The following is a 15,096-nucleotide window of genomic DNA, read 5'->3' on the forward strand; positions in this document are numbered from 1 at the left end:
TGTTCTCCCAATAGATGTTTGACATTCTATAAATATATTTGCATAATTGGCTATGCTAGTTCTGGTGTGATTTTGACATGTCTTGTGATTCTCAAGGTCTGAGAGAAGCTTGTGACAACCCTGAATCAACATTTTGTCCCCAGTTGTTACCTAATCATGCACATTATCTCATGGAGGGGTTTGCAGGGATGATAGATGAGAGTGTCTATATTTTGAGTGATTGCTTAGGAAAGGTCAGAAGTGCTTTCCATAATATCAAGCCTTAAAACACTTCAGATGTGATTTCGGAGCTGAGAGCTGAGTCAACATAAGAGCATTCCATGGTAACTAGCCTGCATCTGTTATGCTCCAGTAGCAGGCTGTTGCAGACTAGAAACACATCCGCCTCTGAAGCAGCTAGTAGTGTTGCAGAAGTCAGCAGGTAAGAAGCAGAAGCCTGGGAGAAAGCTGTAATTAAAGCAATTCCATCAGAATTGAGTGGCACCACCTTGTAGGAAAAGAAATAATTTATTCTTTCAGAGAAGGAAGATGAACAGGAGAATCTGCAGAAGGCATAAATCACATCATCAAAATTTCAGTGCAATGCATGCTCAGGCATAAAATTTTGGGTGGATGAAGGGTTGCTTCTTCTGTAATGTAGCACAGTACCTGGAGCTCCAGGAATGGGGAGTCAATGCAATAGAAAATAGATTCCATAAACAGTGAGAGTAAATGTCAGTGAAACAGACAAGCAGGCAAGGATTAGGGTAAGGCAAGTAAGGCCAACTTGTGCAAGTACAAGGTTAGATCCTGCCTTTGTGTAGAATTGTAATCTTTCATTCATCGTGGAATTTTTGAATTAATATTGATTTTTAAAATATTATTTATGTTGATTACTATGTTTTTTTTTGACACCATTTACATTTTACTCCAGAGGAAAGTACCTCCTTAGTGCTGGCCCTGCATGACTGCAATTGAAGTGAAATATTTCAACACTTACACTATATGAGTAAATAGAACCATTGCATTTTATTGTCAGTGTGACCTCAAGGGATATCTGATGCTACCTTAACACAGAAGGTGCAACCAGGAGACCTGAAGACCACATTCAGTCTCCAGACATTTTATTTGCCATAAACAATGGTTATTTTAAAAAATTGAGTTAGTTGCGTCTTAAAAATTGGAAAATTTCTTCTAAAAGCAATTTGGATGTCAGGCTTTTCTTGCAAAGTTGAAAGATCTAGCACCCTGGATCTATGTTCTCTCACAGCAGTAATCCACTAAAGCTGACGAGAACATTTTCTCCAGTTCTCTGAGCCCACTTCATGTGGGCACGTTATCTGCCTGGTGCTGTGGGTAGTGAAATTCTGGAGATTCTGAATTCTGCTTAACTACAGGGTCCTTACAATATAGCTATTAAATGGGCTTATATTTATTTAATAAATAACGATAATATTTAATAATTTAATAACTAATAATGATCATTAAATTTAATAAATAATGATTTGTATGCATACTATGTGTAAAACATTGTGCTGAGGAACAAGATGACCAGGTCCCTCACCTCTTGGAAGGAAGAGTAAGGTATATGGCTTGAGTTTTGTCCCCCTCACCACAATAAATAGAAAGGATGTGCTGAAGTGCTAACCCCAGTACCTTAGAATGTGACCATATGAAATAAGGTCTTTACAGAGGTAATGAAGTTAAAATGAGGTCACTAGGATAGACAGTAATCCAATATGACTGGTGTCCTTTATAAAGGGGAAAATTTGAACACAGAGACAGATACACACAAAGGGATAATGATGAGAAGACAGAGAGAAGGTGGTTGTGGGACAGGAGGGCTGTGTCTACAAGCCAAGGAAACCCAAGGATTGTTGGTAAAACCCAGAACCCAAAAGAAGCAAGGAAAGATTCTTCCTTAGCGCTCTCACAGAGAGCAAGGCTTTGCAGACACCTGAATTTCTGACTTCTACCCCCGAGACGTTAAGTTTCTGTTACTTTAGCTACAAGGGTCTTTGGCACTTTGTTACAGCAGCCTTAGGAAACACAGGACGTTACTAAACAGTGGGAACAAGCACTAATAATTCTTGTGAAGGGGTAATACCTGGAGGGTGCGGAGTGCTGTGGGAGTGTATGTTGGGATGCGTGGGTTGATCTTGTTTGGAGGTTAGGGGGGCTTTTCTGAGGAAGATATGTTTTTGCTGAGGTCTGAAGGATGAATAGAAGTTATTTTTTTCTGGTAATGGGGGAGACAGGTGCAGTCTAGCTGGGAGGACTTGTATGTGTGCAGGCTCTAAGGAAAGAAGGAAGAATAAGGTATATTCAAGAAACTGGAATCTGGGCAGTGACTAAACCACAGAGAGAAAATCATGGAGCCTTCTGGGGTGGGCCTTATATCGCAGGGTGTATTGACTTAGTTGCTGTGCTATTTTGGGGAAGTTACTTTACTTCTCTGAGGATAATAACAGTGTTTACTTTACATGGGTCTTATTAGGATTAGATGAGATACTGAGTGAAATGGCTGCACATCGTTAGCCCTTGATAGATGTTACTTAATATTATGCTTCCTGTTCTTATTATTATTGACAGGAAAGAGATATTTATGGCCCTGGGATGCACTTAGTGATATGGTTTCTATCCTGAAGGCAAGGGGAAGCTAGCACAGGATTTTAATAAGAACTTCAACACAGCCAGATTTTATTTGTAAAAGTTCCAGATGGCTGAGTGTGGAAAATGGACTGGAGATCGGTGGAGAAGAGGCCTGAGGAAAGGTGGCTGAGGTGAGCATGATGGCAGTCCTGCTTTGATCACTTTGTAGAATTTGGGGAGATCATGCAATCATCCTAACAGATTTTGAAATTCCACAAAAAACCACTTTCTTCTATGTTTAAGGGTTTTCTTCTAGAACGAATATGCCCCAGGGTGATGCACGGATTTTTTAATCTCAATCCTTCCATAAACTTAACAAGTGGCCTTGAGCAAGCCTCATATGGCTCATTTAATCATGATGCAAAAAGGTAAAAGGAAAAATTAGATTCTATATATAGAGTGAAGTCAACATTTTTGGTTATTGAACACATTAAAAAATGTCTTTAGGAGATTCCAAATACATCCTCTATTTGCTTTTTTATTTATGTCTTTTGAATTCATTTTAGAAGGGAAATTGCATTGATTTGCTCTTCATAAAGCCACATTCAGCAGTAACAGAATTTGTGATCTCAGGTGAAGGCAAAATGCTGGACTGGCAAATGTTCATAACGAATATGAGTTTTAAATAAAGTACTGGATGTGCTAGAAATTCATTAGATAATGAAAGCCATCAAGAAACACTGAGAATGCTGTGGTTCATTCTGGATTTATGGCTGATTCTTTTAAAAAGCATCACATTTGATATAATTGCTTTGCCTGGTATTGAAACACTTAAAAATTATCTGATAAATTCATTGTCGGTGGAGGATTGTCAGTGGAGGATTTACCTGTGATGCCAGGGATAGGAAATCTTGAAGTCTAAATATGGTAAGTGTTTATTTCCTAGTGATAGTTTATTATGACACTCAGCTTTGAAAGGGAAAAAGAAATCTCACAGCAAAATTTCCTCTCTCTGAAAATGGAATAAATTCTAATGTTTTTTCTGAATTTATTCGGACAGAGTATCATTAAATAAAGATTTCTTTCTGTTGCAATGCCCTTATTCAATATTTTATTCCCTTTTGTGCAAAGTTAAATATGAATGCTAGCTTATTTTAAATAGTTAACATATGTTGTATGTACGCTAATTAAAGCACTAATCTTTACATGCAAAACGTGGGTGTTTTGACCTGCATGAATTTTTAAAACTAAAAAGAAATCATATCAGACTAAGAACTATTATTATAAAGCAAAGGCCATTGTTTACATTTAAAAACTTACCTTTCTTCTTATTTTTGAGTGTATATGTTTGTTTTAGTGTAAGCAAATATACAAAGCCGTTAAAAAGATACTGTTGAATGTCATATATTTTAGGGATTTTTATTTTTATAAATTGAACCAGCTAATTTTAATGAATTTTGCAACATTTTATGGTAAAGTAACATTTAAAAAAATTTTCAGGGTGATGCACTTTAATTTGAAACCCTCTCAGCAACTCAGTGGTGTTTTACTGAATAGATATGGACACAGTTTCACTAGTGTCATCCTTTCCTCAGCGTGTTTACTCCATCATGATGAGGATTTTTACTACTATATCCCCCAATACTGGAAAAACCCCTTTCTGCTACATAGTAGGTGCTTGATAAGTACTGGTTTACTGAATGAATAAATGTATTTATTGGTATTAATGACATAAAATTTGTAGTGCTGTTCCAAATAAAAAGAACTTTTGAAATTCACACTCTTAAGCTTGAAAGTGGATATTGCTATGTGTTTCTGTTTTCACACTGCTATGAAGAAATATCTGAGACTAGGCAATTTACACACAAAAAAGAGTTTTAATTAATTCTTAGTTCCACATGGCTGGGGGAGGCCTCAGGAAACTTACAGTCATGGTGGGAGGCACCTCTTCCAGGGTGGCAGGAGAATGAGTGCCAGTGGGGGAAATGCCAGATGCTTATAAACCATCAGATCTCAAGAGACCCACTCATTATCATGAGAACAGCATGGGGGATACTGCCCCCATGGTTCATTTTCCATTACCTGTTCCTTGCCATGTGGGGATTATAGGGATTACAATTCAAGGTGACAGTTGAGTGGGGACACAGAGCCAAACCATATCAGGAATGTACATACTGAACACATATATGCTGTCTGACTTTGATTCTTACAACAGTCTTTTGTAAGTTCATTGTATTATGTCCATTTTATAGATTAGCAAACTGATGTTCAGAAAGAAAAAGTAACTTCTTCAAATTCACATGACTCCGAAGTGGTAGAGGGAGAATACCCACAGACATCTCTTTGACTCCAAAATCCTAGATATGATTGGAATTACAAGAAAAGGCAGTGACATGATCATTTTTTAATTTTAATTTTCATTTTCACTGTGACATTTTGAATAGGTCCAGGTCAAAAATCAAAATAAACATAAAAGTGAAGTCCTGTAGATTTCATGCTGCTAGTTGGAGTAGAACAATAGATTTGAAAGATCTAGAATAAGGGCAGTATGGGACTTTGGAGAGCTAATTTTTTAAATTAAATACCTTGGGTTTTCTTATTTATTAAAGTTAAGAGGTGTTGAGTAGTCCTGCAGCATAAAAGAAATATAGTCCATTTTTTCTTTCTATTACACTTTTATGGAGTTTATATATACTGAGTGAATTAGTCCATTCTTGCATTGCTGTAAAGAGCTATCTGAGACTGGATAATTTATGAAGAAAAGAGGTTGAATTGATTCAAAGTTCTTCAGGCTGTACAGGCAACATTGTTGGGAAGACCTCAGGAAACTTACAATTATGGCAGAAGGTGAAGGGAAAGCAGGCACATCTTATATAACTGGAGCAGGAGGAAGAGAGCAAAGGAATGAGTTCACTCACATATTTAGTACCAGATGCTAGTTACTGCAGATATTAAAAGTGCTTACATATTTTTAAACAACCAGATCTCATGAGAAGTCACTATCAGGAGAACAGCAAGGGGGATGTCTGCCTCCATGATCCCCATCACCTCCCACCAGGCCCATCCCCCAACACTGGAGATTACAATTTAACTTGAGATTTGAGCGGGGACACAAATCCAAACCATATCATTGAGTGATGTTGGAATAAAGCTAAAGAGGACAAACTATCCTATTTCCTTGTTCCTCCAGTTGCAATGACATACAAACTAGTCTACTACCTTTTTTTCCCCCTCTTACTTCAAATGCCATGAGTAAGTCTACATTTGGAACAACAGGGCTTTTAAATGGGGCAGAAGTGTTTAAAGAGGGGGCTATGGGAGTACTGGGTGGTTTCTTGATTCTTTCAAATTATTTGTGAGGCCGAGCTTTTGCCTTGTTGGGATGATTCCTGCTAATGTGACAGTCTGGAATTTTATCTTTTTATCTTATCTTAACATCTCTGTAAGGTACATGACTTTCCCCCAACCCCCAAGCACCCTACATGAATGTGGGACCTAATGTGAAAATAATACAAAGGGGGGACAGTCTCTCACATGAATTGATAGGGAAAAGGGGGAAAGTTGGCAGTCCAGCATTTGGGATTCATGGTGCGACTTAAGTTCCATGAATCTGGAAAAATGGAAGCACTATGTAAGCATATAGCAAAACATATTTAAACTATTAAACAGGCATATTGGAACTATTAATCTCCCAGTCTAGTTAAGCATTAGCCAGTTTGACAGAGGACCAGTGCTGGGCAAGATGTGGTTAAATTTGCAGAAAAATCAGAGGGGGGATAAAAAAGAATCCTCAAGCTGCAGAACAAAATGGAAAAACTGAAAAGAATATTCACAACAGTTTGAGGCAATTTCCCCTGGAGAACAAAGAGCTTTTGAGACAGGATAGAAAATGATTCAGAGGATAGTGAATTCCTCTCATTTCTCATGTATGTAGGATATACCCTGGTTCCAAATACCTGGAGGGAGACCAGGTGAATATAAAAAAATGTCAGCTATTTACTGGGAATAACAATTTCACTCAGATGTTTATCCAACACGTATTTAGCACCAGATGCTAGTTACTGCAGATATTATGGTGAACAGAGAGATATGGTTTATGCCCTCGCTGAGCATACAATCTAGTTTAAAGAAGCAAAACATAATGTGACAAATATAAAGATAAGTGAAAGACAAGTTGACCTGGGAAGCAAATGGTAAAACACCTGACTGGCCAGGATTCCAGGGAAATTTCTGGACAGCATGGAGATTTGCAGGATAACACTTGTGATGGTTAGTTGTATGTGTCAACTTCATTAGGCTACAGTAGCCAGTTACTTAATCAAACATGAATCTAGAATCTAAGTGTTGCCATGAAGGTGTTTCATAACTGTGTTCAGCATTTACAGTCAGTTGACTTAAAAAAGAGATTGGTCTAGGTGATATTGGTGGGCCTACATCACAAGCAGTTGTGAGCCAAAAATCAGATTTCCTGGAAAATAAGAAATTCTGCCTTAAGACTGAAGCATCAAATCTTGCTTGAGTTTCCATCCTGCTAGAGCTGCCCTGTAGATTTCAGAGGGACCTGCCAGCCCTCATCATCCTGAGCCAATCAATTCCTTAAAACAAATCTGTTACACCCACACACGTACACGCACATGTATGTGTGTATATTTGTGTGTGTACATGTGTTCCATTTCTGTAGAGAACCTTATGATAAAATACTTTAGTCCTGTAAAGTTGGTGTGTGTTGAGGGGTGTGCAGTGAGGGAGGTGACTGTCTGGGAAGACTTAGAGTGCAAAAGAGTAGCCAGATCAGGAAGCACATGATAGATGACCTCGAGACTTGTAAGGATTGTGAGAGGACCAGATTCACATTTTAGAAAGGACATCTCATTGTATTACTTTTGTGCACACAAGTTGAGAAAAATGTGTGAATTCCAGCAGGAAGGATATTAGGAAGATTTTTTTTTTTTTTAATAGGGGAAAGAAGTGCTGAATGTGTTCTGGAATCTAGAAAAATTGCATTTTTATCAATGACGGTAACAGTTTTGCAAAAGATTTACAAGCATTTTTTTTTTTTTCCTACAATTACGTCTATATTTTTCAGTAGGAAGTTCTTTTAACTGGGAATCTGCGGAGCAGCATTTATGGAAGAAAAACTCTGACAAACAGCATTTGGGCTGGGAGAGTGGAGGTCATAAGGGGATTCCCGCTGAGAAAGTGGGAAGGAAGAGAGTTTAGAAACGGATTGAAGTTCCGCTACATCCCATGTGTTGTGAGAGAATTCGCCTATTACGACGACGGCAACGTCTGATCTCCTGGCTTTCTTCCCCTCTTTGAGGGGTTCCGTTCCGCCCCACTGTGGGCGCGAGTTTGGCTGTCCCAGCGCCGGGATCTTGGAGTCTGGGCAGGATCTGGTACCTGCTACATTGGGATGTTGATGGGGAGGAGGTCGGGGCGCGCTGAGTTCAGGCTGGGGTCAGAGTTCTCCCACCTTGCAGCTCCCACCCGCTACGCTTAGAAACCTACGCCCGAAGGAAAGGGATCTTGCTCTGAGAGAACCGAACCAGGTTTTCTTCCATTTCCTTTGCAGCTCTAGATGTCTTCGCCCTGGCTCCAGGTGCGTTCTCTGTCCTTTTCCGTCCGGGGCGGTCGGCTGATTACAGCGCCCTGCTCAAGTCCAGCACCCTCGGAGGTGAAGTGGGACTCCTTAGCCCTTCCCCAAGGTCTAGACTGGAAGCCAGTGTCTTCATTATCGCCCCTACTCCAGGGGTCTCAATGTGTCAGTGGGGACACTTCCCTGTAAAAGTCTGGAGGGCCGCGAGGGCGAGGAGGATGCCCTCGTGCAGAGAGGTCCGACGACTCGCGTCCCAGAGCTTGGTCCCACACCGGGTCCCACATCCCGCACCCTGGCCAGGAAGGAGACAGGACGCATCCCAGTGTGATGTGGATGCCATATAGCGAGAGTGAGGATTTTGGGCGGTGGGGATGGGGGTTAGTGGAAGGGGCTGAGAGGGGAAGAGGCAGCAGGTGAGCCAAGGGGTTGTGCCCCTCGGAGGCGGGAAGAAGGGGTCTTTAGAGGGAGCATCTTGCAGGGGCGAGGCAGGCAAGGGTAGGGCTAGGAGGAGGTGCGGGGAAGCCAGCCTTGGCGGTGAGATGGGAGGGGGAGGAGGCAGGAGGAGGGAGTTCCGAAAGGAGGGAAACGAGCCGGCGAGGGGCCACCGGAGCGAGCCGGGAAGGGAGAGCAGCGGAGGGCTGCGGAGCCGCGGGCGCCCGGACCGTGCCACACACCCCCCGCGGGGCACGGAGGGCATTGCCGGGGGAGACACACAAAGACATGCGAAGAGGGGCTGAGCGAGGCTCGCGCACAAAGACGCCGGGGCGCACGGCAGCTCGGGCTGCACCCACCGCCCCCGCGCCGCGCCGTGCCGGGGCCGGGCCAGCTAGGAGCCCGGGGCTGAGCGCGTGGCGGCGGCGGCGGCGGCGGCGGGTAGGCGCGGGACCCGGGTCGCCCGCGCTCTCCGGGTGACCCGGGCCCGGCAGCAGGCGCGCGCGGGGGCGGCGGCGCCCGAGCCCAACTTGGCCTCCGCCTCGCCCTCTGCCCAGCCCGCCGGTGTCCCCTCCTTCCCGCGATTTCGTTTCTTCTCACGCTCCCCCCCCGCCCCCTCCCGCGTCCAGCCCCGCTCTCCCCACCTTGTAAAACAAAGCCGGGGAAAATGCCTGCCCGTGCAGCTCGGAGCGCGCAGCCCGTCTCTGAATAAGAAGTGAGTACAATGGCGTGTTTGTAAAAAAAAGCTTCAAGTCCATCTTTTTCAAAAAACATTTTGAATGCTGCATGCCTCATGCTTCCCAGCGCCTCGCGGGAGAGACCCGGCTATAGAGCAGGAGGTGAGACACCCCCCGTACCCCCACCCTTCTGGCCGCACGCTCTCCTGCCCCAGCCTGTCCTGGGAGGACTGCAAATGCCCCCTCTCAGCGAGCGGCCGTTTCGCATCTTCGCTTCGCGTCCTAAGTGTTGGGTCATAATCCGGATTTGGAGGCAAACCCATGCTCAGATCCTCTCCTGGCTGCTTCTCCCCCCTCTCCCGCCGGTGCCCGGGGTTTTTGCATCTGCCCGAGGTATGGGTTTGGAACACCTTGGGGGAGTTTCCCATGGAGAAGGACTGTTAGCCCTTGGGAGCAGCCGACAGGCAGGACCCATGGTGACCCCGGTCACACTTGTTGCCCATTGCCTGGTGGGACAGGCAGTGGTGCTGAAAACAGCTTGTTTCCCCTGCTATTCGGTGGTCAGTAGCAGCTGGAGCGAAGACATACCCGGGTGAGAATAGGAGCCCAGGATTAACAGAAGACTGTGATGAGCTGGGGGGAGGGGAGTGGGTAGTGATGGTGCTGAGTGTGTGTGGAAAGGGCAGCTTCTCTCCGTGATCATACATCAAATGGCGTGGAGATGGAAACCCAGAGGTTCCCTGGGTTAGATAGAGAACAGTCTTTTTTTTCAGTATTATTTTGATATTTCATCAGTTTCTGTTCATTCTGTCTGCCAAATGTATATTACATATATTTCTGCTAATTAAGAAATAAGGCAACAGCTTAAAATAATTAAGCTCCTTCAGGAAATGTATTAGGTTAATACACACGCCCGCGCGCGCGCGCACACACACACACACACACACACACACACACACACACACACACACACAGTCTTTTTTAAAAATCTGTCTCTTTCCCCCCAAACCATATAATGCAATGTGGCAATGTCTTAATGGGATTTCAGATTGGGATTTGGTGTCAACAAGGTAAACAGCCTTGGTGCTTTCTGGTTCTGCAGAGTGGAAATCTCTGATGTGAAAAATCACAAATAGCACAGATCTGAAGAGGAGAGGCTTGGAAAGCTTCGTTTAGAGAAATATTGTGGAACTTCTGTGTGATTTTTTGTTGTTGTTTTTATTCCAAAGGTGGCTAAATTTTAAATTATGACTTTTGTTTTTCACTCAGACTCACTAAGCAGCTGGGAGGTTGTGGGGAGTCTGCAGATGATAGTGATTTTAGCTATTATCAGCACTTCTATTTTAACAGTTTTTAAAAAAATGTTAGCATTAAACACATGCCCAGTGCTAATTTTGAGTGAAGTTGTCTTTATAAATATTTGAAAGGTGTCTACTAGCTTGTGGCTTTATTTGGAACAGGTGAATGTATCAGGAGAGAAACATGTGCATTCCTCTGTGTAGTAGGTTGAACCTCAGGAAATTGCTGTAATAAGCTATATGTACATGGAATCTCCACTTGGAGCCAAGGTACAGAAACATCATCACAGCTCTAATTTCATCTCTTCCAAGTCAGATCCATTTGGAGCTTTACTGGTTGAGGGTCCTGTCATCTGCCATCATTTTACAACACTACTTAGGTCTAGCGCTTTAAATAGCTCTGTTTGCAAAGCTTCTTTCTGATGGGCAATTAGAGATGTATTTTATGAATTACAACTATGGTAGCCTACATTTAACTCACAGTGTTAGGTAAGAAGGCAGGATAGGTAGCCATTTGAAAATTGGCATTTTTTATTCGCTTCTCATACTGAAGCAATTTCAGGTGCCTGTAGGGTGTTTGAGTGCAATTCCATGGAGATTTCTTATATACTTACTTAAAAGTGTGTTTTAGATAAGATTATTATTTTACAATTTATATTATATACATGATAGCAAGTTTACTGAAATCTGTAGAATTGTGGACTTTAAGTTGATAATTCTGTTTCAGTTGGTGGTTTTTAAAAGTCTCTTATTTTTCAGCCATTGTATTAACCCCTTTTAGTTCAATGTTGTCTTTCCATAAAATGTTCTGTAGTAGGTGGTTTATTTTTCTCTTAGCAAGTAGAAGTCTAGTATCTCTTATATTTTTGAAAAAGAAAGCCATTAATGATATTTTGAACAGCTGTGATAAATAATAAATGGATTTAGAGTCACTTCAGAGTATATGGCAATTTGTAAGAGAACCATATAAATCCACTCTAATGGAGCAATTAGCTTTGAACAGAGCATGTAGAGTCTTAGGTGTGAGCCATGGTTTTAATTTTTTTTCTTGATATTGTTCACATTTGAAAAGGAAGGTACTTGTCTTCTCTTGGTTGTGTCAAGGATTGACACAAAGATTAGCGATAACTTTTATTTGTAAAACACGTCGGAGATTGAAAAACAAAATACAGGGAATATTTTATCAGGAGCCCACTTTGGAGAACAGACAAAAAGACAAGATTTGACCATTGAATAGTTTATTTACCACCATTCATCATTTTTACCAGAAAATGATGAATGATTTCTTTTGAGCAGCAATGTTTGGATCACAAATTCTCTTATAATGCAATTCATTTATTGTAATAAATTTTCAAATGAAAAGAGAGAATGTTCTTTATATTGCTTGCTTGTGGTATAAAGTTCTTGAGAACAGTAATAACCATGAGCCATCTTCCCACGTATCCAAATATCTAGTTAAGTACCAGCAACTCTTAGGAGTTCAGTATCTCTTTGTGGACTGGCATAGTGGACAGATGTAAACTTAGACATTTATTAGGAAGCCTTTAGGCATTCTTTTCTTTTTTTGAAGTTTCTTGGTTCGACTCCAGTTCTTTTTTTGTTTTGTTTTGTTTTTTTTTTCCTCCCATTTGGAACTCCAATAGCAACAGAGAGCACAGATCCAGCCCCTCTTCCTTGAACCCATATATGTGGTCCTGAGATCTGGTGACAGGACTCCTGGTTTGGGTTCCAGAGCTTCCACCAGGAGAGCAAGCGGAATTCAATCAACCTTCTCTGACCCCTTTAAGAAGAAGCCCGACCAATTCCCCTCTCATCTCCTCCGACCTAACCCTCATTCTCTGTTGTTGTCAGTGGCGGCACCTGACTTGCTGGATCCTAAATCTGCCGCTCAGAACTCCAAACCGAGGCTCTCGTTTTCCACGAAACCCACAGTGCTTGCTTCCCGGGTGGAGAGTGACACGACCATTAATGTTATGAAATGGAAGACGGTCTCCACGATTTTCCTGGTGGTTGTCCTCTATCTGATCATCGGAGCCACCGTGTTCAAAGCATTGGAGCAGCCTCATGAGATTTCACAGAGAACCACCATTGTGATTCAGAAGCAAACATTCATATCCCAACATTCCTGTGTCAATTCAACGGAGCTGGACGAACTCATTCAGGTAATGGCATGGGAGGAGTTGTTCCTCCGTTCCCCTAAATGGGAAAGAAAATGAAAAGAGGAGACAACTCATAGCCCAGTAGTATGAGTGTGCTGGAGGGAGCCCTGTCCCATCTCAGGCACCTTAACATACAACTCCTTCCCCCAGTTTCTTTCATTTCCAATTTTCCTGCCTATGTTCTCGCTTTTGCCATCTTTTCCTTCTCCTCCTCTTTTAGTTCTCCCTCGCAGTGTTCCTTCACATCCTCTTCTGCTTCTGTTCTTCTGTATTTCTTTCCTGTTGTCTTCCTGCTTTATTTCCCTTTGCCCTATCTTAGCAGTGGCAGTGGACACCCATGGAGTTGGGGTTACCATGCCGGAGGCCCTCATGGTTAGGATGATCATTGACTGCAGAGAAAAATTGCTATGGCAAAGGCAAGGAAAACAAAAGAAAGAAATATGCTTTAATCTTGGCAGTGGCCATCATAAGATAGAAAAGCTGAATTCGTGATATGACCCTCTTGAGATAGGCACCCCTCAGGTCAACAAGTTATAGCTTACTTCTTTAATCTAGCCAGGGTGTAACTTTGATGACTACCTTTTTAAACTATCTGCAAATAAGTGATTATTGCTTTTCTAACTCCCAGCTGAGAGAAATTTACTACTATACAGAGTTTTTGAATAAAACTAATTTAGTTTTAATTTACTTAGTAATAGCAGAACAATATCCTTACAGAAAAACATTTTGTTTTAAAAACTAATCCCAATAAGTTTCAGTTAGGCTCTTTAGAGATGACTGTATTTTTCTTGTAAATTTCTTTTTTGTAAATTGCATAAAACAATTTATTGTTCAAATAAGGATCTTAAGAAGAAAGCTTTAGAATTTTCTCAGAAGAAGGGACTTGACTGGTTGTTGAAAATGTTTTAATCTTATACGCATCTGTTTTCCTAAAAAGTGGACTTTTCTTACCTGGTTTAATTCAAATTGGAATGGAAATTGTCTGTGAGTCATCATCTGAGCATGTTCTTTCTTATTTCATATTTGGTTTTACATTGTTTGAAAGAGTTGGAATAGTGGGTTGAGGGGAGAAATGATTGTTGGCTTTAATTTCGCTTATTGTTTGGGGACCCTTTCTCTCATCTCCTCTTGCCATGGATCCCCAAATGCTACCTCTGCCCTTCACAGCCCTCTTAATTTACAGCATATGCATACAAGTCTGTTCAAGTTTTATTGAAAAATACCAATGCTAGTGTTCTCTGACTCCTATTTAGTTTCTACCACATTCAGAAACTTCTGCATCTGAAAATTTGACTTAAGTTTTGAGAAGGCTGTTTACTTGTATACTGAGTTCTCTATGAGTTTTAGACGATGGTGATGTTTTTAGTACTGGCAGTGAAAGTGCCAGCTAACATTATTGTCCTAACTGCCCCCTTCTCTGGTCTCATGTAAGATTACTTTCACTTCATTCTCTCTTTGGGCCACATAATCCTATGAGGTACTCAAAATCTTTGAGGAATCCCCACTTCTTTGAGTTTCTGAAGAAGAGCTCTTGGATGTCTTGGTGGAGGCAGCATGCTGTAAAAGCTTCAACTTTGGGAGCAGATAGGATGTGTTTTAAACTGCAGTCGAGTGCTTTATTAGAAGTGTCATCTGAAGCAAGTAGTTTTCCTCTTTAGGCCTTAAATGATCTATCAGGAATGAGGAAAGAGTATCTGTCGAGTAGGGTTGTTGTGAGGTAAAGCGATAGTCCGTGTAAAGTGTTTAGGTTCTCAGAAAGTGTTAGATTTGTTTTCTGTGGTTATTGTTTTCCTCTCTTGTTTCTTCATTGGATTGTAGCCTCTGATTCATGTAGTTGCTTTCTTATCACCTGCAATGAGATGCTTGGTTGGACAGGACAGGAAACAAACAAACAAACCATGACCAGCATTTCAGGACAACATTGGAAGAAATCTTGTGTGAATTTGAAAAGGGTCTCACTGTCCAGTATTACTCAGATTTACTCAGAACTCTAAAGATAACTTGAAGGTCATGGCAGGTAGGAGCAATCTGGTGGTGAATACTGATCACTTTTTGCTACATTGTCTTTGAAATGGAAACAGAGCTCAAAATATGACCTAATTTTTTTTTATGCTCTGCTTGGGCAATCCATTTTAACTTTATTAATTTTCTCTATTTAGTGTTTTTGCTTCATAAAAATCTTTTTTATGCTGATTCAACATTTTTCAATGCAGAAATTACCTGTTATTTACTCTTACATTGTTCACCTTTATAACCCAATGGTTTTGATGAATTATTTTTACTCTTGAAACATAATTTATTTTGATAAAAGAAATCTTTACAATGCCATGGCTTCAAGGATCGAGGTCAGTGTGTAAATAGGG

The 15,096-nt window shown here is 41.5% G+C and overlaps 1 protein-coding gene across 6 annotated transcripts in view; it reads left to right on the top strand.

Moving 5' to 3' along the window:
- The window catches only part of KCNK2 (potassium two pore domain channel subfamily K member 2), a 216,702-nt gene that overhangs the window by 57,547 nt on the left and 144,059 nt on the right, over positions 1–15,096 (top strand). The window contains exons 1-2 of one of the 6 annotated variants that reach the window (XM_037731604.1): positions 7,697–8,170; positions 12,426–12,736. In XM_037731604.1, coding sequence (XP_037587532.1) covers positions 12,548–12,736 — 189 coding nt within the window. In that variant the 5' untranslated portion in view covers positions 7,697–8,170; positions 12,426–12,547. Of the gene's footprint in view, positions 1–7,696; positions 8,171–9,082; positions 9,439–9,582; positions 9,869–12,425; positions 12,737–15,096 lie in introns of those variants that run through there. The other 5 variants (XM_017509218.2, XM_017509217.2, XM_017509220.2 and 2 more) reach the window with 5 other exon arrangements.

The sequence above is a fragment of the Cebus imitator genome, unplaced genomic scaffold, assembly GCF_001604975.1.
Source record: "Cebus imitator isolate Cc_AM_T3 unplaced genomic scaffold, Cebus_imitator-1.0 Scaffold411, whole genome shotgun sequence".
Classification (NCBI taxonomy): Eukaryota; Metazoa; Chordata; class Mammalia; order Primates; family Cebidae; genus Cebus; species Cebus imitator.